Below are 23597 nucleotides of genomic sequence, written 5' to 3' on the forward strand. Positions count from 1 at the left end.
GTTTTATATACTGATGTATATCCAGAGCCCAAGATAATGCTTAGCACTTAGTAGGTGCTCAATAAATAATTGCTAAGGAATTATTCTGTACATGAACATGTTTCTTCTGTAAAATGGGGACTTTCACTTTGCAGTAAAAGGGTTATTTTAAGCATTAACAAGAATGTAAGTAAAACACCTAACACAATGCCTGATACATAGTATCTGCTCAATAAAGACTTGTTATTAATCTGGGAAACCTTCACAGAGTTGCTAAGTTTCCTACAGTGATCTGAATAATATAAATTTGTTATATTGTATCAAAGTCTATCTGCTGTTTTGAGCTATCCTTAGGGGAGCTGTACAAGTCACTCTTGGCATTGCTAATTAATTTTCTTGAGTAGTAAGTTGCTTTGGATCTCAAGGGTATAGAAGGCACCCACAGGCAAATCCTGCTTAGAAAGGCAGGGGTCTAGTCTAAGCTGCTAGAAGGAATCAATGTTCTAAATTCTTCTCATCTCATATAGCAGAGGTATTAAAGGGGTCTAAACCCAAGAGGATGACCCTTGACTGTTCTGCCATTCCAAGCTAATCCTGCCATCTGGGCCTCCTGATGGCCAGTCAGCAGGGAAGACAGGAGGCAGGCATGGAGAACAATAAACATTTATAAACATTGGCTGAATGAATAAAAACACTGCAGCCAGGAAAAAGGTGAAGTAACACTGTCCTGCAGAAACTGAGGACAGAGATGATGGCTCTTAGTCCCTGAGGCTCCCTGGGACCCAGGCTGACCACTTGTTTCCCAGCATCAGGTTATTTTCCCAGCAGTGCGGATGCAACAACAGTGATGAAAGGCTTTCGGTGCAGGAGTCCTTCAAGGCCAAGTCTAGTCCTGTTGATTTACAATGAGGAAACTGAGTGAGGCCCAGACAGGTCTTAGGACTTGCTTGGGGCCACATAGGTAGAGTTAGTAGCCAGGTCTCCCAGATTCCAGTCTAGTGTCAGGTTCTCTTTCTTGTGTAAATCTGTTGTAGCATGGAGTTAAGCAACCCCATGAGGTTCAAACCTTTGACCTCAGTCCCAGCAACTGGATACTTGATATAGTTTAGATATTTGGCCCCTCCAAATCTCATGTTGAAGTATGATCCCCAGTGTTGGAGGTGGGGCCCGGTGGGAGATGTTTGGGTCTTGGGGGCAGATCCCTCATGAATGGCTTGGTGCCCTCCTTGTGGCAGTGAGTTCTCGCTCTGAGTTCATAGAAGATCTGGTTGTTAAAAAGAGTCGAGGGCCTCCCCCACCCCCATGCTCCCTCTTCTCGACATGTGACATGCCTGCTCCCCCTTCAACTTCCCCCATGAGCAAAAGCTTCCTGAGGTCCTCACCAGAAGCAGATGTTGGTGCCATGATCCTTGTACAGCCTGCAGAACTGTGAGCAATAAACCTCTTTTCTCTATAAATTACCCAGTCTCAGATACTCCTTTAGTGCAACACAAAATGGACTAATACAGTGTTTAACACTGGTCCCTCTTGCAACACACAGGAGCAGGACCAGCAGATAGAAAACCATGGACTGCATCTGTGTGTCTGTAGCTAACTAGAAAATGCCAGGAGCTGTAGGAAAGTTGGCAAGCTCCACATCTGTCCCTCCCTCAGTTAAAGTTCTCCAAAGGGCAAAAGGGTCATCTCCATGACTGAACAGGAATAGGAGGGGCCCTGGAACAGGGAGAAGGAGGAGAGGCATCAATGAGAAACTGTGGTCAGGGTCCTTGTAAGAATGAGAACTCTGTAAGCAGAAATAGAAGGTGCCTGCTTGAGTCTGCAGATCCAAGTGGGTAGAGGGAAGAAATGCTCAGAAGACTGTCTAAGAGCAGCTTTTCAGCAGCAGAAGAATGAGAACAGACAATGTGAGAGATCATCACTCTACCCCAGCTCAGTATCAGAGAGCACAGCCCAGTACTATCCCACTCCCGGGGCTGCCACAGTCCCTGACTCTGAGGATTACCTCTAGTACATCACATTTAATATCGGTGGCATCCACTATTACTCAGTTATCACACCTTCATTCAGCAGCTAAGTATAATGCATATAATGCACAGTGCCAAAATACTCTAGGATGCTTTTTTCAGAGACAGGGTCTCGCTCTGTCACCCAGGCTGGAGTGCACTGACATGATCATAGCTCACTGTAACCGTGACTTCCTGGGCTCAAGTGATCCTCCCACCTCAGCCTCCTGAGTAGCTGAGACTATGGGTATGTGCCACCACAGCTGGCTAACCTTTTTAATTTTTTGTAGAGATGGGGTCTTGTTATGTTGCCCAGGCTGATATCAAACTCCTGAGTTCAAAAGATCCTCCCACTTGTCCTTCCAAAGCACTGAGATTACAGGCGTGAGCCACCATGCCTGGCCTGAGTTTTTTAATGAGGACATACGGTCACTACATGAAAATAAGAGGACACAAAAATAATGAAGATGTAGGTTTTCAAGGGACTTACAGTCCAATCCGATATCTAAAGAGGTGCCTTGCTTTCCTGTGCGGAGTCTGGAAACAACATGCAGAAATGGCACCTTGAAAGGGGAAGGAAAAGAAGGAAGAACAGGTCATCAGCCTCAGACCTCAGGTGGCTGAAGGAGAGAATGTATTTGGTGTCTGCCATATCTTTGCATCCTTCAATGACACTTTTGTCCATGTCACTGATCTTTCTGGCAAAGAAATCATCTGCCGTGTGACTGGTGGAATGAAGGCGAAGGCAGGCTGAGATGAATCCTCACCACATGCTGCTATGTTGGCTGCCCGGGATGTGGCCCAGAGCTGGGTATCACTGCCCTACACATCGAACTCCGAGCCATAGGAGGAAGTAGAACCAAGACCCCTGGACCTGGGGCCCAGGTGGCCCTCAGGGCCCTTGCCCGCTCAGGTATGAAGATCGGACAGATTGAGGACGTCACTCCCAACCCCTCTGACAGGACCCGCAGGAAGGGGGGTTGCCATGGTCACTGTGCACAGGACTCCTCAAATATTTTCCATTAATAAATTGCCTTCCTGTTAAAAAAAAAAGAGAGAGAGAGAGATGCCTTGCACATGGAGAAATGCACTTAAACAGAGAAATAAAAGGTAAGAGTGTATCAGCAAGTTTGATGGGGAAGGATGGGAAGACCCACTTTTGGTGTGAAAGGCTCTGGAAAAGCAGCATCTGTGCAGGGTGGAACAGGTAGACATAGACAGGACGGGGGACAGGCACGGTACAGAGAAGATGCAGATGGATAGATGCTAAGGTGTGGGGATGGAAAGCACAGTTCTGTTAAAGAAACAACATATACAAGCCACTTAAGCTGGGGAGAAAAAAAAAAGCATGTGTTCCAAAAAAAAAAAAAAACAGATCAGGGCCAGATCTGGGAAAGATGTGGATATCTCACGTATTCTGCAGGCAAAGAGACCCACTGAAGGGCTTAAGCTGGGAAGCTACATGATCAGAGCTGGGCTCTGGGCAAACTAATCCCCCACTGCACGCCGAAGAATCATGGGGGCAAGACCTTCCTTCCATAGCTGAGGGTTCTCAGAGTTAGCCACATGTTTCAACCACCCATCCCACCCCCTACTACTCTCTATTCCTTCCCTCTCTGGTTACACCTCAAACCTAATTTTATTTTCTTTTAAAGTATCCAAGCCCAGGTAGCCAAATCAAATGCATAAAGTCAGGAGAGTTTGAGACCCAGGAGAGCGGGCACTGCCACCCTTCCTCCTCCTCTCTGTGAGCACAGGTCACTAAAGCACATCAGGGGAAGAGAACGCAAAGGGTATGAAGTCACTAAGAGTCCCAGGTGGGCTCTGCTGGAAAGGACATGATGCTCGTGAGCCTGGCAGTCAAAGGGAATGACAGCACTTGGCGTGTCTGCAAGCGCAAGCATTTCCAGGGCAGGTTACTACATATGCTCATTTTCTCCCTGTGGCCTCCCCATCTGCCAGAGATCTGGGTGTCTGTAAGGATGGAGAAGGTATGGGATGACCCCTTGCTGGGCTGTCCAACTCAGCTGTGCAGCCAGGCTGCTCTGAGCTGCAGGGCACATGCAGCCTCCTCATCAGGTCACCTGCATTCCTAGGATTCTCCAAGTTCCAGACACACGGCCTTTAGTGTCCAGGGCTCTCCCCGCAGGACCCTTTGAGCTCTGCAGAAGCCAAGCATGACGAGCAACCTGAAGAGTCCTCACTTAGAGAAGCTACCCTTCTCCAGCTCCCGTGAAGCCTGGCCTTTAAAATCCTACTAACCTTCTTCTAGGAATCACAGAAGCCAAGGAAGGCAGTCGGGATAGGGAAAGACAGAGGGTATGGCTATTCTGAGGACAGGGGCTCCTTCTGTCAGAGTTAAAAATAAACACTTAGCAACTATGCCCAACTCTTCCCCTGCACAGGCCAATGGGCCCTGGCAGATAAATCTTTCCTTGCAGAGGAAATGTGGCCCCAGGGGAGAGGTGGGAGAAGGAGGCCATCGACACATGGTCAGAGTATGTAACTCTAGCTGAAGGCAGTGGGTTCCTCAAGTCCTATGTCTTGGTTGTCGTTGCCATCACTCTCCACCATACACCCCTTCCCCCAAATAAACCATAATTCCTGAAAGCAGACATGGAGCCCTCCTAGGCCACGATTAGTATCAACACCTGTCTAGGGATTAGAAAAAATCAGAAAGAATACTAACGCCACGCTGAAGAACAGAATGCCAATGTCAGACTCTGCCCAGTATCTATCAGCTAAGCAAATACTCTAGCTACCTGAGCCCCTTTCCTCATCTTGCTCCACAAGTCTCCAGGATCCCTGGGGAGTAGAGGAAGAGGTCACACCTCCATGGACACACATCAATACTGCAGTCAAGAGGTAGAAGAAACCCATGCACTCGGTGACATTCTGCATGTGGCTGAGCTGGAAGGGCCAGAGGTGCCATGGCCTGACTCAGGAAGGAGATCCTGAGAGCCAGGGCCCAGTTATTCTTGGAAGCTGAAAAGATGAGGTCACACTTTTGAATGTGGTAGCCCAAAGCCTCACACTGCGGAGGTGGAGAATATAACGTAGCAACAAGGCAGGAGTACACAGTAGGTAGCATGCTCAGTGACAGGGCAGTCGGGTTGAAGGCCTGGGGCAGACTGCCCATGTGGGGCTGTCCTAGCATATAACTATGGTAACTCTGTTACCATAACCAGGTAACTCTGGCAAAGAGGCCTGCTTGGAGGTAAAACTGGAGGAAGCCAGGGCTGGAGGCGAGCACAGTAGAAGGTCTGATCCACTCTGATGAGCTTGGTCACTCTCCTTTTTGTCTAACCCCTTCCCTACTGGGGAATAAGCAGGACAGCTTCACAGAGCTTTCGTACACACAAATCTAGACACCTGAAGACATAAAAACCATAGCACGTCTCCCAGCACTCAGAAGAGTGAGTTAGCCCCAAATCACCTACCAAGCTCAGGCTGGAAGAGAAAGGGGCAAGCAGGGAGAGTATCAGCAGAAAGTGAGAGAAACAGGTCAGCGGTGTGGCAGGAAGCACTGGGACAGCTAACAGGGCCTGGCTGTGAGGGGAGACTGCAGCAGTGGCAGGTTTATTTTTAGCTGTTCGGCAAAGGGGCTGAGTAACAGTTCTGGGCCCTGGGCAGGAGGCCAGGCTGCTAAGGTCCGGTGTGTACTGAGAGCCTCCTAACAATGTGGATCATTAAAATGGCAGCAAACGATCAACTCGATCTTCTCCCTGTAGACAAGCAGGAGGATAAGGAGCCCCACCAGAGGACGAAAGTGGAGGAGTCGGCAGGGGGACAGTCAGTAGATCTCCTGTTCAGCCCCTCCCCTCAGAGAGACTTCACCTTTGCTTCTGGTTCAAAAGAATCTTCATGGAGATGAGCCAGAGAGAAGGCATCAACAGTACAGCCCCCTCAGCTCCCTCATATGCTCTGAAACAGAAAAGGCTCCCATCGGGTGGCCACTAGCTTCCGCCTCTGGCCACCACTCTTCACCTCTAAGATGAGTCCTGGATGGACAGTGGCCACAGAGATGCTTGGAAACGTCCCTCAAGAATAAGATGCCCTTTCATATGACCCTTTTGGAGGGCTCAGGTTCCCAGCAGAATGAGCACACAGCTTGGCTGGTCTTGGAGGAGAACACCAGATACAAATATGGGCTGACCTTGGGGCCCTGTCCCAGCTCATTCTGGCACACAGAGGTGTTTACTGATCAGAGAATAAAGACCCCAAGAACCTTTCACTGCCAGAGGCCCAGCCCAACTTTATGTCTCCTTCTACTGTGGCTTTCTTCCTCCTCCCACCAAACCTGACGGCCCAGCACACAGGACCCCACAGTCCAAACCTCCGGGGCTGAAACAGCTGCTCTAGCCTTGCATGGGCAGGAAGAGGAGGAAAGAGAACAGACATCACCAGGCAACCCCTTTTCCTCCTGCTTCCTTGGATTCCTGATATCTCTTCTTACTCAGCCCGGTCTGAGGGGCTGAGGGTCACCTGAATGTAAATCCTAATTTCCTCATCAGCTCTGTGAATCAGTCCCCAACTCTAACCTAAGAACAACTCCTAATCCATAACCATACCTTTGGTGAATTAGAAGGCACTCCTTTGAAAGAACCCAGCCACACACAAAGACAAAGCCAAGCAAGGAGACAGTGGCTAGACTTCAGCCTTCGCTTAGCTCCTCAACCAGATCCCTGTGCACAGGGCACAGCCTGCACCAGAAATCACAGTGGCCTTCAAATGCCCCATAACTTGAAATGAGAAAGGAATCTCAAACAGGGAATAGAGTTCCTCATCTCTACTTTGCACCACCACTACACTGTGATTCTTCTGATTTTAAGGAAAGAGAAGATGCACACCCTGCTAAATTACATAGTCTATCCTCTCTGCCGAGTCACCAGCTAGAACACTTTCTAAGTCTTCACACAAGAGAAGGAGCAGCTGGTCAGTGATGATTATTCATTAACTGGACACAGGCTGCCCTGGAGCCCGGCACTAAGCTTACGAAAGGGCATCTGTGCTGACCCAGATACTGCTGATGGTCAGACCCGGAGCAAGTCAGCAAGCTATCCTGCCTGCCCTCCACCTCTGGCCTGCAGCACCGCCTTCTACTGCCTCACCCTGCCGGTGCTCAGGAGCTGCTCGAGCCGACCCTCTGTGCAATGAGGCCTGGAAAGTTTAACTGACCTATTCAAGGTCATGTAACTTGTTAGCAGCATACAAACACTGGAAGCTCTCTATTTATGTATGTACTTATTTTTGCTTTCTTATCTAGCACATAACCCATGGTAACAAGCTCATCTCTACATATCTATATCTGTGTGTATATATATATATCTTAAAATACAAAATACCAGTATTTTCCTAAAAACTAGAAAAGGTACACAGCAATCTGATTTGGGTTCTATAACTGCCATACATTATTACACTGTCCAGTGACATGGCCCCTTCTCTTCACCAATGCCCCCATTTACAAGGTAACCCATGTGGAAAGATCCTAGCTGATGCATTAGTGGAGCTCAGTTTTGTTCCACCAGGTCTACAGTCTTCTAGCAACCAAAAAACCAAAGGGGCCCAGACCAAGAGCAGGTCCCAGGGAACCAGGTCTCAAGATGTGGCTCGGATGCTGACACCATGTAAGACCTTGGACATGCCACTGAACCTTTCTGCACTAGGCCAGCTTCTTCCTCAGTGATGTGCAAGGAGTCAAGAAAGATGACCAGGGAGTGTGGGTTCTAAGTTACTATGAAGTGTGGGTTGCTTTGCCACTGGGCCTTAAACCATTACCAAGAAAAGCTGCAGTCCCTGCAAAGAACAACTCTTCTCTGCCCATCCACCTCCCTCCAGGACGCAGAACCATCTGGAAAGATACAGTGCAGGGAAAAGAGGTGGAAAAGAGACCTCACATGACACTTGGCAGGGCCTGAAGTAGAGGAAAGGTAGGAGAATAGAGTGAATCCTGCACCACAGACATCACGCCACCAGGAAGAACCCCAGCTCAGAGCATGGCAAGGCTGCTTGGGAACTGGGCAATGGCTCAGATGCAGACGACTGTGCCCTGCTCTTCCCCATCTTGGCTGACATTCCTCCTGGCACCCACTCAGCACACTCCTGGGCTCTGGGTAACAGGAGCTTTGGCCCCTCCTCTAGCCCAAGGATTAAGTTTGCCTCCAGCAGTTCTGAGGCTGGGCTCTTCCAGGCCCTCCTCCCAATCCCCTGTACCTGCTTCATAAGAAAAATCATCAACTATGGATGGCCCAACCTCTCAGGTCCCAAGTAGCAGAAACATCACAGGTCCCAATACCTTCCTCCTCCCACAAAGGGGTTCTTTTGTTTCCTAGACACCCACCAATATTTGGCCCTAAGGCCCAGGGACTGCTTGTCTCTCCCCTCCTGTCAGCCACTGATCCCATATCTTAGCTGGAGATTGTCTCCAAGCTCAGTCAAAGCCCAGAATTCACAAGTAAAAAAGGACAGTGAGCTGACCCAGCTTCGATCTTGCCTCAGTGGATGCCAAGGGCCCTGCTGCAGGAGCCAGGGGTCAGGGCTAGGGCCAGGAGGGACAGGATCTCTGAAACCACAAATCTGACCCTTCCCTCATAATTCTGTAAGCCCATCTTCAATGATTCCTAACCTTTGTTGACATCTTCATGCGCCTCAAACACTTTAAAGCCTGCTTTGACACAAGATGAGTTAGCTTCAATTTTGAGCCACCAACCCCTGACCACTCTGACCTCCTGTTCCTCCCCTCAGTTCTAGCCAGGCCAATGTCACCACACCTCTCACAGACTTGCTCACTCCTCAGAGGCACAGCCATGTCCCACTGACCCCAGCTGGAGCCTCCCTTAGCTCCTGGAGTCACCACAGATTCCCCTCTTTCAAAGCTCCTCTATTCCCAGCCACACGATTTAGCTCCCAGACCAACAAAGTCTAGGAGAACGTTCTGCAAGGATGAAAATGTTCTTCTGCATTGTTCAATTCAATAGCCATTAGCCACATGTTTACTGAACACTTGAAGTGTGGCTAGCAACTGATTTTTCAAATTTAATTTAGTTTAATCCATTCATGTTAATTAATTTTAATTTAATTAGCTATGTGAGGGTAGTGGCTACCAGATTGGACAGTGCAGCCCCAGCCTAGATGTGTTAATTTCACCTTCTCTAAATAAGTTTCTTGACTCCAAATTTTACAGGCCATTTTTTACATGTGTATCCTCCATGCAACTAAGCTTATGATAGACACTCAGCAAACTGTTACCTACCTGTAACCATATTGCATATAAAAGAGGCTGGCTTGGTCAATGAAATTTTCCTAAACTTGTGACAACTCCAGCAAACTCCAGTTTAGGACACTGCCTCTCACCTAGCCACACTAACTGTCTTGCCCTCCACAGGTACACAGTATGAGGTGTGTTAGAAAGGAGATGGTGCCTGTACTGTGGGGATGTGGGAGCTCTGGCATTTCCCTCCAACAGCATCCAGAATAATCATGAGAGGCTCCAATCATCTCCCCTTCACCAGAACAAAGGAAGCCACATCGCAGTGGCACTTCCATGACCTAGGGAGAGAGGACTGCTGGAGAAAGGAAAGGAAAAGAAACTACAGGACCTTGTTTTCTCTAATCCACGCAATGGAAAGATACACAGAGATAAGTTACGACAACATTCTATATTTTATAAAGCAGTAACATGCTTCACCTAATCAGAGTTGCACAGCAGAGAACAACGATACAGTCTTTAATTAAATTTGTTGAGCTAACACCTAAGGGTCACCATGACACAGTGAAGCGGCAAGCAGCTGAGGAACCCTCTCGGGGAATACAACTAATTAATACACAAGTGGGTTGAGACTAGGTGTCCTTATCAAAGAAATAATACAGGCCGGGCGCGGTAGCTCACGCCTGTAATCCCAGCACTTAGGCAGGCCGAGGCGGGCAGATCACGAGGTCAGGAGATCAAGACCATCCTGAATAACACAGTGAAACCCCATCTCTACTAAAAATACAAAAAATTAGCCAGGCATGGTGACGGGCGCCTGTAGTCCCAGCTACTCGGGAGGCTGAGGCAGAATGGCGTGGACCTGGGAAGCAGAGCTTGCAGTGAGCCAAGATCGTGCTACTGCACTCTAACCTGGGCGACAGAGCAAGACTCTGTCTCAAAAAAAATAAAAATAAAAATAAAAATAATAGAATGCCCATGTTCTTGTACAAAAACATAGTAAGTAAGGTGTCTATCAAATACTCTCTTAAAAGGGGGAGGGAGTGGTTAAAAAAAATGCATGAAGCTACTGTTGAAGTCCCCTCCAACTTTGGGGACTGTTCTCAGGAGCAGCAAATACCCACCCAGCCCCCTTCGCTGACCTCCCCTCTTGTCAGTCAGGGCCTGAGGTGACAGAACAGCTCCTCAGGCTGGAGGCACCCTGGAGCAGCAGGCGGCCATGTGCCTGAGCCCGTGGCTCAGTTAGGAAGTAAGTGGGAAGAAGCCTGAGACTGGGAGTCAGGCAACCTGGGTTCCAATCCTGCCTCTGCCAAGTGAATGGCTATGGTACCTTGAACAAGTCACTCCCTCACTCTGGGCCTTGGTTTTCTCTTCTGCAAAATGAGGGGGCTGGACAAAATGACCTCTCAAGTCCCTTGCAACTCTGACTGGAAGCATGACTCAGAACTTAGCAAAAGCAGCCAGGAGAGATGGTGAGGTGAGGTCAAAGCACCCACCAAAAGCATTTAAATGGGAGCTCTCTGAGGTGGAGGGAGAGAAGCAGCAGGGTGAGCTGGGACTCTTTTTCAAATGCTGATTTCACTTAACAGGGCTAAGAGGTCACCGACTATAGGCAGAGAGGAGAGCATCTAAGCAGCTGCCAGCTCCCATCAACTCTCAGGGCTGCAACATAGCAGACGTCTGAACCCCAGCAGAGGCTGGGCTCCTGCCCTCCAGCTCTGCCCTAGCCCCCCAGCATTGCCCTCGGCACACTGTAGAATAGAGGTCTCCTCCCCTTTTCTCAGGCACCTTCCCAAGGGGGTAATCCCTCTTGCCCCACTCCATCTTCCTCTCCTGCTTTATAATCACTAGACTTCCAGTTTTGAAAACCATTTCACTACTCAGCACCTGAGGTTAATCAAAATTCAAGATCTAGAAATCTCTTTGGTGTGTGTCTCTGGAACAGCGTTCTTTGAACCAGATTCCCCCCACAGCTGTAATTATGTCTCAGCCAATATTTGGATATGGAAGTGCTGTTAACACTGCTGTCAGTCTCCAAATGCCTTGTCTCTCCTTTCTTCCTCCATTATTAAGTTTTAACACAAAGACGTGTGTGGGAAATCCACAATTTAACAGTTGAGTCAACTTAAAAGATCTGGGAGCAGGCTGCCTGTCAAAACAGACTGACTTCACTCTTCGCCCACTTCTAACCTGAGAGGGATAAACTATGAGTGTTATTTAACACGCTGCTGGATTTTTCCTTCCAAAACTATTCAAAGTAGAAAAATATGTAAACCTCTCTCTCGTTAGTTACAAGAGAAATCTGAATTGCCACTCAAAAGCATTTTATAGGATGATTTTGTGCGTGTGTCTATTAAACAGAATACAGAGCAGAAGTTGGGAGCTTTTGTTCTGAAGTCTTTACATAATATTCCAAATATCCAAGAGAATGAACAGCCAGTGTCCCCAAACTACTAATGGGTGAAGGCAGATGGTGTCTCAGAGGGGACAGCAAACACCCCTGTAAAGACCGTCTGTCACTTCCTCAATGATACAGGTTAACTGTGGTCAAACTGTATTCACCCAACTCCAGTCCCCAAGGTCAGAGCCATGCTCAATCCAAACAACTCCTCCTCCTCCTTTCCCTTCAGTTATGAATAGGGAAAGAGAAGTCTAAGACACAAATGTTGAAGTGTTGAAGATACTTATCCCCTCTCCAACAGTCAACACTAAACAACAACCGAGATCCCAGAGCAATAACTTACAGTAGAAAGCAAAGCACTGTGACAGGGTTGAGTATGAGAGCAGCAGGAAAACAATTCTAGAGGCCTTAAAATCTAGAAATGGAACATGCTTGCCCCGTACAACCCCGAAGTACTGGTGTTTTTTTTAAAACACCTCATCGTATATTCCAATAGTTCCACCCATACCACATTTCTGAGTTTTGTACTTGATAACTGAAATACAGCTCGCTGTGGGGGCTGAAGGGGAAGAGAAAAATATAACACAGGAAGTATTTTTCTCCTCCTCCAATCACTGAGACACCCCAGGGGAAACAGACCTGAGGTGTCACCTTTAGAGATTGGTTTGACCCGAAACCCCTGTGAGAGGAAAACCTTGTTGGTGACCCTGCAAGACCGGCTCACACTTCCCTGCGGACCCACCCATCTCATGAGACCTCCCAGTCCATTGTGTTTAACTTCTGAAGTCGATATTCTCACTTGAATCCTTATTCTCCCCACCACCACACCCCTTAAAGAAAGAAAAGGGATGGGCTCCCCCGACTCAAGGATAATGTTTCCTCAGACTGCCCATCACGGCGCGAGTCCAGGACAGCAAGTGGCCCTCTCTAGGAGGCGGAATCAGCACGGGCCCGGCCGCGGGTTACAGACTGTTCACAATGATCAGCCAGCCGGGCCGCGGACACCGCCGGCCTCTCCCCGGAGCCGCCCCGCGCGGGCGTGGGAGGGGGCCAGCTCCGGGATCCAAACAATCCCGCCCCCGCAGCCGGGGAACACCCAGGACCCTCCCGCCGCACACCTCCTGGCCGGCGCGCCCCAAGGCGGCCCGGCTGCCCTCGCGAGGCTCGGGGAAGTGAAATCACACATTCCGGCTCCCAAATAAGGAGCGAGGCTAAATAAACCTCTGCGATCCGACTTCTCCAAACCAACCGACCAACCAGCTCAATGAGTAATGGGCCTTTTGTGGCCGCAGAGAGAGAAAAAGGAGGGAGGAGAGGACGGGGAACCACCACCCCCAAAATCACTTCCTTGAGATGGAGTGAAATTAGCAGAAGTCCCGAAGCCAACCGTTCTGACTCGGCTGGATCCCGCTCAAACCCCAAAATGGCAGGGTCCCCTGAGTCCCCAGGAGCGGGTCCCAGGGCTCCCGCCCGGGAGCGGCCGGAAGCGGTCAGGGAGGCGAGGGCGCTGGGACCCGCCGCCCGCGCCGCACTCGGCACCCCCGGCCCGGCCGCCCCGCCCCGCCCCGCCGCGGCCACCCCTCCGCCCCGCGCCGCGACCCAGGCCGGGGCGGGCACCCGACGCCGTGGAGCTCCAGGGCCCGGGACCGGCCCCGCCTCCCCTCCCCGGGCCCCAGACCTACTTTGAGGGCGAATTTCTCCTGGGTCCTCTTGTTGAAGATCTGCAAAACTTTGCCGTTGATGCCCAGCCCCAGGACCTGGCTGGTGACCTTGTAGTCATCGATGATGGCGTTCTTCTTGATCTGCAGGCCGGACTTGACGTGGAACTGCGGGAACTGCTGCGGGGGCGGCGGCGGCGGCTGCGCCGGGGGGTGCGGCAGGGCAGGGGCGGGGGGCTGCGGCGGCGGGGCCGGGGCGGGGAACGGCACCGGCGGGCTCTGGCCCTGGGAGTTGGACAGCATGGTGCCCGGGGGCGCAGGGGCACAGGCGGGGGTGCCCGCGGCCGCCCCCTCCTCCGGCTCCGGGCCCCCTCCCCGCCGCCCCCCGACCGGCTGCGAAGTTCGCTCCGGGCTGGAGCCGGCTTCCCCGACCCGGCCCGGCTCCAGGCTCGGCGGGTCGCGGGGCTCCGTGGGTCCCGCCGCGCGCCGCTGGCGCCCACCGGCCCGGCGCCCTCCCTCCCTCCCCCCGGGGGCCTGGCGCTCTGGGGACCGCGGAGCGGCGGGGGCCCGGCCGGGGGGAAGCGGCCGCGCGACAATGTACCCAGCCCCGGGCCGGCGGCCGCGTCACAGCCTCGTCTGCGTCCGGGGCCGGTCCTTAAAGGGGAGGGGCGGGGGGCGGGGCCTGGGGAGGCGTGGCGTGGGGGGAGGGGCGGGCCTTAAAGGGGAGGACGCGCGGTGCCGGGAGCTGGGAGGATCGCGGAGTAGGCTGGGGGCTGCTGCCTCGGGGACAGTGAGAGGGGACAGGGAGAGGGGACGAAGAAATGCTAGTTCTTAACCAAGGCTATGCAAAGGGAGAGGGGAGGCATGTCAAAGGAGCTGCATAATTCAGATGGAAAATCCACTCCTCTCCAATTGTCTGGGCCTCTTAGCGGCAGCGAATTGGGAGAGGGGTGTATTTCCAAGGAGAGGGATGGCTCGTAGGTATCCAGCTAGATGAGACCTCGGGGGGGTGGGGGGGAGCTGGAATCACAGGGGTCATTCATCCCAGGAAAAGGTGTGAGCCAAAGGCGGGCGTATTAAATATTTCCCTAACTTCAACATTTTCCTCTGAGGTTTTTTGCATCTCTTTTCTCATTAATTTATTGTTTTTCAGTAAAGACGTATTATTGTGTAACCAGGAGCACTTTAGTAATTATACCTTTGAACATGTTTTCATGTAAATAAACTAAAAAGGATACAGGGTGGGAAGAGGATGGGTTGAGATTGGGGCCACCTGAATTCCCGCCATCCTTTGCCACGGATTGGCTGTGTGAGGCTGAGCAAGCCTTGCACCTCTCTCTCCGTGGGAAGAACAGCGAGACCTTTTCAAAGGTTGTGGGCAGAGTCAGAGGAGATAATGAAACTGAAGGGGAGGCCCTGGGGAATGGCTTCTGATTTCCGATGTGGAAAAATTAATCCGTAAGAAGTGGGTTAGCCCCGTGCATCTCAGGAAAAGCCCAGGGATCTAGCTGGACCCTGCATAGAAGCTGCCAGGAGGCCTCCACACACATTCTGATGGGGTTCGAGATGACCAAGTACATCCCTGCCGACCTCCTCCCACCTCTGACTGGCAGAACATTTGAGAAATGGCAAGCGACCCAGACAGGTGAACACAAAACCTCAGCTTAAGTCTTGGTAAGGCCAGTTAGAGAATGAGGCTTGACCTATGGCCACACATGCCCCCTAATAGGTCCCCCAAAACTCCAGAGAGAAGACAACACCCCCAGAAGTGGCCACTGGGGATAGAACTTAGGTAGGTAAGGGACAAGTGCAAATGTCTCTTCCCTCATTCACCTTTCCCAGAAGATGCTTGTGGAGGCAGGAATGAGGGGGAGGAGTGAGGGGTGGGAGTTACCCTCCCAACGCTGTCCTTTCCTGGGGCAGGCAGGGCTCTGTGGACCAAGGAGAGACATGGTTCCCCCGACACAAACATATGCTCTTCTCAAGCAGCATCTGCTTAGCTCCATGTACAAGGTGCCGTGCTCAGCCCTGCAGCGGTGGATGGTGTTATCTGGTGGGGAAGAAGACAGATAACAGTGGCACAGAGAGGATGGCAGACACCTTCCTAGGAGCCCGAAGCACAGGGATTCTCTTCTGTCTACAGCAGCCAGCAGCTTCCTCCTGAGTCTACAGGATAGATATGGTTAGACAGCTCCCCAGATGCCCCTGACTCTTCAAAGACAAAGACACTATCTAAGGCCACGGGGATGGGAAAACGCCTTCACTCCACCACTTCTATAGCACTGCTATCACCTCCCCGAAGCACACACAGGAGATGCCCAAGGACAAGAGGAACGCAGGGGTGGGAAGGTGGAAGGCTCCAACTGCTCAGGCTCTGGTGGGGCTGCTCTGGAGTCTGAGTTGGTCTTTTTTTTCTTTGCAGAGTCACTGGAGGCTCCCTATGGCTTGGTGTTGAGGTATCACCTGCTTTTCTCCACAAAGCTAGAAAGAGAATAACTTCCTTCTGCCTTTTCAGAGGCAGCAAGGCACAGTGGTAAGATGACAGGATCTAGAGACAAATGAGCTGAAGCCAAGACTGTCCTCCAACTGGGTTACCTTGAGCAAGACATGTAACATCTCTCAGTATCTGAAAAAGAAAAGAGAAAAACAACAAAATCTACTTTCGGGGCTGAGAGAGAATAAAATGAAATAGTAATTATGAGAACACATCCTAAAGCATAAACTATACATTATGATGAAATATTAAATATCACCATTATTTAGACATTGCTGGCTTGCTCCTCTGCTCTGTGCTCATGGCCTACGGATCTATTCCTGATATCAAAGCTGCTTTCCTACCTAGCTGGAGCTCCAGGGAGATGGTGAGGCCCAATGATCTGGGAATAACAGGACAACTGAATTCCCACCTGAGAGTCCTCCCGGAGCTGCAAGAGCCAAATAGGCCTAGGGGGCACACAGGGACTCTGAGGGTACATACATAGTGGATAGAGATTATATGAACTGCACACACAGCACCAGAAAACACACACATATATGAACACAGCACATAAGCACAGCATGCCATGTAACAGAATAAACGCCTAGTGGATGAATAATTGAGGAGTGAGATGTGCTAAATGCAGAAGCACTGGCCAAGAGATCCTGAGTCTTAAGTTCCATTCTGATACTGACTCGCTATGTAACCTCATGAGAGCCCCTTGCTCTCTCAGTTCCTTCCTTCTCATCTGCAAAATAGTGACAATAACATCTGCCTTGCCTACTTTGTAGGGCTTGTGCAAGGATAAAATAAAAACTTTCCTACAGGAAGCAGTCCAAAGTCCTATTTGTGTAACACCAGGCTCTTAGCCATCTGTAATGAACTACTTAATAAACAGTTTTTATGGATGTGTAAAAGCGCTTCAAAACTTGAAAGTCTATGCAAATAGAAAGTACTATTTTTATCTACTATTAACATGCAAACACATATGCCATGCAATATAGTACACACAAAGACAATTTAAGGACCTCAGGTACATAGAAATGGATTAATTATAATCCTTGATTCATGACACACTCTCGTCATTGGATCATTGATCCATGCAGCTCCACTTTTATTGTTAGTTAATAATTATTTTTAATAATGCAGTAAGCACTTGTGACTCCATTACCCAAAATAAAAACTAGAACTTCGACAATAATTTACATCTAACTAGATGATTCCTCCACACACACTCCCCCAACCCCTCCATTTTCATGGCCCAAGACCCCATCATCCTGAGTCCTATGTTCACCTTTCCCTTGCTTTCCTTTTTATATAGTTTTGTTTCATGAAGGCATGTTCAAAGGTATCATAAAAGATGAAACTCAAATCACCTTAAAAGGGAGGTGGCCAAGGGTGATGTTAGCAGCAAGACCAGGTTAAAATAAGAAAATGCCTTGTCATAGTTTCAAAGTATTCCTCACCTTCTCATGATGATGGTGATGATGATGTTGATGATGATGATGATGATGATGACAATGTTTTTTGAGTGCTTCCTGAGTGCCCAACACTGTGCTCATCCCTCTACCTGCATTGTCTCATTTAAATCTCATGACGATCTGTGGCTGAGATTGCTAGTTGGGTGGGCTAACACCTTTTTTTCCTCTCTTTGATAGTAAAGAGCACCCCATATTTAGCTAAGCACAAGACTGCCTGGAATAAAAATTACATTTCCCATTTGAGCAGCCTCCATTATAGCCGGTTACATTCATAAGATTAAGTTATAACCAATGACTTGTAAATGGAAGTGGTTTATGGAAAGAAGTATGTCCTTCTTCTTCTCCTTCTCTTTTTTCTTTCCTGCTGACTGGAATAAAAATTTCACAGCTGGAGCCATCTTGGATGGTGAAGTGGAGGTTACAGGTTGAGGAAGACAGAACAAAAGGACAGAAAGAGTCTGTATACTGGTGAACCTGGGTCCATCATATCAGCAATGAACCACCTACCCAGACTTTAATATGAAAGAACAATAAATGGCCTTCTTGTTGAAGTGACTGATGGTCTATGTTTTCTATCATTCACAGCCAAGCCTTATCCTACTCTTACATAGCCCTATGAGGTCTGTACTGTTATCCTCACTTATCTGTTGTATAAACAAGAAAACTGAGTCCCAGAGAAATTAAATAACTTTCTCAGAGTCATTCCACTAGCGAAGCACAGGACCCAAGTCTTTCTGACCCAAAGTCCATGCTCATGGTCCTTACTATAGATCCTGAGCAGACATACACTCACATATCCTTCTTAATGTCAGAAATATGATATCTGCTATTTCTGGGCAGGAATTGCCTGAAGAGGTATGGGCTATTCTTTCCATTTTAGAGCAACATAAATTTTCCACACCTCAATTTCCTTCCATCTTGGCCTAATCTGTTACAGAATATAGGTCTATGTTAATTTGCACGACTGGGTTATATGATAGGATACATTGTGACAATCTTTTTCTTCAAGATTCCCCCACACAGCCTTCACACCATCAGGGAGTAAAAGTTTCCTGTTTTACTGTGACGTGGCATTATGAACGAGTGACAGAGGGTGGAAATTTATGGAGGTGAATCTCTTGGAAATTTTCAGCTAACACTCTCTTGATGAGAGAGGATCATCCACAGGCTGGCGGATCTGCGCATGAACACAGATAAAAAGCAGCCTTTGTATCCACTGCTAGTACCGCAAACAAAATATTGCAAGAAGGAGCATGATTTACAGAAGAAGCTCTGTCCACTAAAAACCCACTCTTGGAAAGAAAAATGGCTTAGAGCCAGAGAGAAATAGTCTTCATGTCATAGGCTAGTATTTCTGTGATAAAATGAGAAATTCCCCCAAAGCAAAACTGACAGATATATATACATAAGACTCAGTCACAAAAATTTCTGACCCAGAAAATGACCTCAAAATATTGGTCAGGATGGCCTCTATCATCCCTTCTATCTTAGCTCTCTCTGAAGGTGTTAACGGCTGCCTCACAGAAAGGAATTCTACCCATAGCAAGTGCCATTGGTAATGCCCTATTTAAGACATCCCAGAGGGGAAAAATCCTTCCCCCACCCACGGTGCCCTTGGTGCCCTCCGTGCCCTCATCTGCACTTCATCCTTTGACAGTTTAATGCCACGGCAGGGAACAGCTGGGGCAGTGGCAAAGAATGTGAATAGAAAGAGAAAGAAGGAAGTACCCAAAGGGGAACAGAAACTTCACCTCTGCACATCAACAGACATAATATGGTCCAAAGGGACTACAAATGAGAGTAATTAGGACTACAGTATGCCTAATTCTTTTTTTTTTTTTTTTTTTTTTTTTTTTGAGATGGAGTCTTGCTTTGTTGCCCAGGCTGGAGTGCAATGACATGATCCTGGCTCACTGCAACCTCCGTCTCCCGAGTTCAAGCAATTCTCCTGCCTCAGCCTCCCGAGTAGCTGGGATTACAGGCAACTGCCACTACACCTGGCTAATTTTTGTATTTTTAGTAGAGACGGGGTTTCACCATGTTGATCAGGCTGTTCTCGAACTCCTGACCTCAGGTGATCCGCCCGCCTTGGTCTCCTAAAGTGCTGGGATTACAGGCGTGAGCCACCGCACCTGGCCAGGATGTCTAATGCTAAATCCACAGTCTACAATGGGAAATGTAGGGAAGAGAGGCAAATATCCACCTGTATTCAAGAAGGTTTCCAAGGCTGTTGTCCTTGTATTAAAAGCATTGCCCTCCAACCTAGCTTATATCTGGCATATCAGTTGCTACTTAGATGAGTAACAGCCTGGACAATGATTGGGAAAGGAGGAGAGGAAAGGGGGAACTATCTAGGAACACAGTCAAGGTGGGTCAACCAAAAGGATCATCAGGTTCTTACCTGGTGACCTGGTGATGCCTGGATTTTTCTCCCTTGCTTAAGATAAGTAAATGGAAGTGGAAGGGTAGAAAAGGTAGGGGAGAGATATACACATGTTTATGTGGAATGGGTAGAGATTTCCTAAGGGTATAATGATCCATAGCTTCACATGAGAACATAATTTTGAGGCAGCAGAGCATGGTGGAATCAAATCCTGTTCTAATCCCACCTCATTATTCACTACTATACTTAACTGCACTTCATTGTACTGTTTGTATAATGAAGGATGGAATAATATTCCCTAGATTAAATACAGGAGTAACATTTTCAATGGTTTCTGGCACATAGTACTTGGCCTCTATAAATGTGAGCAGTTACTATGCAGCAGGTACTTTCATACTAACCATCTCATTCAATCTTCTCAACAATGCTCTAAGTAGTAGTATTTCCGGTATTTTGATCAGTGAAAACGTGGCTCAGAAAGGTTAAATAACAGCCAGTCATCACACAACTAGATGGGGAAGATCTGTTTCCACATGTGTCAAAGCCTATGTTCCTAAATGCTCTTGAAAGTGGTCCAGCTAGCTGACACCTGCCAGGCCGACCTGGGGAAGCCATCCCAACCTGCGTGCATGGCTCAGGAGAAGGAGACAGTCTGCAACTGCAACTTACTCAGAGCTTCCAGAGACTGTCGCTACCACTAAGACAGACAGTTAAAGGCAATGAATAGAGTCATTTGAGCATTAATGGGTTTGGAATCTTAGCATTTGTAAACTTTTGAGGAAGTACCTAAATATTTGAGGTATATGTGAGATAATTTATGTAGCAAATGTGTATTGTATATACATATATATACACACACACTATATATACACACACTATATATATACACACTATATATACACATATATATACACTATATATATATATACACACTATATTTTGTTTTGTTTTTGCTCATTCCATGACAGATCGAAGTAGGACCTAATTTTTCCTCCCACATTGCTTATGAAGTGGTGAAAACTACAACATTGTAGAGACAAAAGGGACATGTACAGATCGATCTGTCCCTTTCCTCCAAAGACCACCTCTACACCATCATATAGACAGGTAGGTGTGTGACTTTAAAAACTAGGCTCTTAACCCAGGTGCAGTGGCTCACGCCTGTAATCTCAGCACTTTGGGAGGCTGAGGCAGGTGGACCACTTGAGATCAGGAGTTTGAGGCCAGCATGGCCAACACGGCAAAAAGCGGTCTCTACAAAACATACAAAAATTAGCTGGGCGTGGTGGTGTGTGCCTGTAGTCTCAACTACTAGGGAGGCTGAGGCAGGAGAAATCACTTGAACCCAGGAGACGGAGGTTGCAGTGAGTGGAGATCACACCATTGCACTTCAGCCCTGGTGACAGAGTGAGACTCCATCTCAAAGAAAAAAAAAAGAAAAAGACAAACTAGGCTCTCAGAACTTCTGGTGCACATTTATTGTACCACGAGAGTGTACACTGGGTGCAGTGGCTCATGCCTATTATCTCAGCACTTTGGGAGGCCAAGGCAAGAGGATCACTTGAGACCAGGAGTTCAAGACCAGTCTGGGCAAAAAAGCAAGACCTTGTTTCTACAAAAAAAAAAAAAAAATAGCTGGGGATGGTGGCAGGAGCCTGTAGTCCCAGCTACTCAGGTGGCTGAGGTGGGAGGATTGCTTGAGCCTAAAAGGTTGAGGCTGCAGGGAATTGTGATGGCTTCATGATTGTCCCACTTAATGGACAACAGGAGCCCTCCTGACCCAGGGAGGTCAACAGGGGCAGGCCCTCTGTGCTATTTGGTTAGCCTTGTATTTGGGACCTGACAGGGAGGGAATGGGGCAGTGCCAGCACCATGGGTACCCAAGATTCTCCTAGATGAATGCCAGACACTACTTCCATATTGTGTAATACACAACAGGCATTGTGCATTGATCTTAGTACTTTTGTTTCTTTTTTTGAGACTGAGTCTTGCTCTGTTGCCCAGGCTGGAGTGCAGTGGCATGATCTCAGCTCACTGCAACTTCCGCCTCCCGGGTTCAAGCAATTCTCTATCTTGTGCCTCAGCCTCCCAAGTAACTGGGACTACAGGCGCATGCCACCACACCAGGCTAATTTTTGTATCTTTAGTACAGACAGGGTTTTACCACGCTGGCCGGGCTGGTCTCAAATTCCTGACCTCAAATGATCTGCCTGCCTCGGCCTCCCAAAGTGCTGGGATTACAGGCATGAGACACCATGCCCAGCCACACTTTGTTTCTTTAAAAACATTTCTCTCCTTTGTATTCTAAATTCTTATATTTATAAACTGTGTTGAAGTTTGCACAACACTTTCACATACATTACCAATAGCTCCCTATTGACCAGAGTCCAAAGCCTGAGAGGAATTTCTAGCCCTTAAATCTGCCTCTAGCCTTACAACTTGACACCCTCCCCTACAAACCCTATCTTCTTGCTGGTGCTAACCACCTGCTGCCTCTAAACAGGCCATGCAGTTTCTTGTCTCTCTCCGTTCCTTTTTTCGTTAAGCCTTTCTCCTATGTGGTTTTCCTCCTCCACCTGGAGAATTCTTGCCCATGCTTAGAGGCCCAGGTCAAATGTCACCATCTAGATGAGGGCTTCCTGCATATATCTCTCCCATTTATGAGCCCCAGGGCACAATGCTTAAACCTTCTCCAGGCTATCCCCATTGGAATGGCTATTACTAAAATAAAAACAAACCCAGAAAATAAGTGTTAGCTAAAACATGGAGAAATTGGAACTCTTGTGCACTGCCAGTGAGAATGCAAAATGGTTCAGCTGTTGTGGAAATAGTATGGCAGGTCCTCAAAAAATTAAACACAGAATTACCATATGATTTAGCAATTACACTTCTGGGGGATACACCAAAAAGAATGGAACAGATATATATATATATATATATATATATATATATATATATATATGTACACCACTCCAGCCTAGGCAACAGAACAAGACTCCATCTCAAAAAAAAGGAAATTCTGATACACGCCATAACATGGACTAACCTTGCAAATATTGTGCTAATAAAATAAGCCAGACACAAAAAGACAAATATTATATGATTCCACTTATCTGAGGTACCTAAGTAGTCAAATTCATAGACACAAAAAGTCAAATGTACTTCTAGGCCTGGACAGAAGCTCAGGCCCATCCTCCTTCCTCCAGAACCATCACACTCAGCAACACTATCCTCCTCGTGCAAGATTCTAAGTCATTCGGATGCTCAGAAAATCTCAAACCCAAGTAGCCACCTGCCCTTGTCAGCCCCTTCTAAGCCTGAAGTCTGACCCAAATGAGGCCTTTTCCACACAACTATCCCACTCTCCCTTCCACCATGAGGACAGGGGCCAGAAATTCTCTATATCTGACATACAAGAGGTTTACAAGATCACAGAATTCTTTTTTTTGAAAACTTTTAATACATTCACATGGTACAAAATGCAAAAGCCCTAAAGGGCATCTTGTAAAATGTCTCCCTGGCCAACTAAGCCCTCAGCCACCCAAGCCCTCAGCCACCCAGTTCTCCACCCCAGTTTCTTGTGTATCCTAGAAGTATTTAAGCCAGTTCAACCTTCCATCTAGGAACTAGCAAGAACTGTGCTTGGCCTAAACATCCGGGAGACCTGATCCTACACTCAGAAGTCACATTGTGAAGATGAAGGCCCTGGACCAGTTTTGACAGCCTGTGGGCCAGTGCCCCTTCAGGGCAGCTTCATTCCCGGGTGCCCAGGATCAAGGCCTCTGCACAGGAGCCTAAGGCTTCGACTGGCATTGGTGAGGGACATGCATGATTCTCCCTCAAGAAGGAAGGCACAGGGAGTGCAGGATGACAGCCAAGGGTGGGAGTCAGACACATGAGTAGGGGAGAGGGTGGGGAAAATCCTGGAAAAGGAGAGGTGATGGAGGAACCTAGTCTGGTTGGGAGATTGGGGCTGATGGTTGCCCACTTGTGTCTGCAGAGCCAATTG

At 48.4% G+C, this 23597-nt stretch overlaps 1 protein-coding gene and 1 pseudogene across 1 annotated transcript in view; one reads left to right on the forward strand and one right to left on the reverse strand.

Moving 5' to 3' along the window:
* MAPKAPK2 (MAPK activated protein kinase 2) overlaps window positions 1-13877 on the reverse strand; it is a 49348-nt gene extending 35471 nt beyond the window's left edge. Inside the window, exon 1 of the mRNA XM_031014283.3 lies at window positions 13273-13877. Within this exon, the coding sequence (XP_030870143.1) occupies window positions 13273-13551 (279 nt within the window). The 5' untranslated portion in view covers window positions 13552-13877. The remainder of the gene's footprint in view (window positions 1-13272) is intronic.
* Window positions 2539-7139, forward strand: LOC134758563 (small ribosomal subunit protein uS11-like; annotated as a pseudogene).
* Window positions 13878-23597: the final 9720 nt, after the last annotated feature.

Source organism: Gorilla gorilla, chromosome 1 (assembly GCF_029281585.2).
Source record: "Gorilla gorilla gorilla isolate KB3781 chromosome 1, NHGRI_mGorGor1-v2.1_pri, whole genome shotgun sequence".
NCBI lineage: Eukaryota > Metazoa > Chordata > Mammalia > Primates > Hominidae > Gorilla > Gorilla gorilla.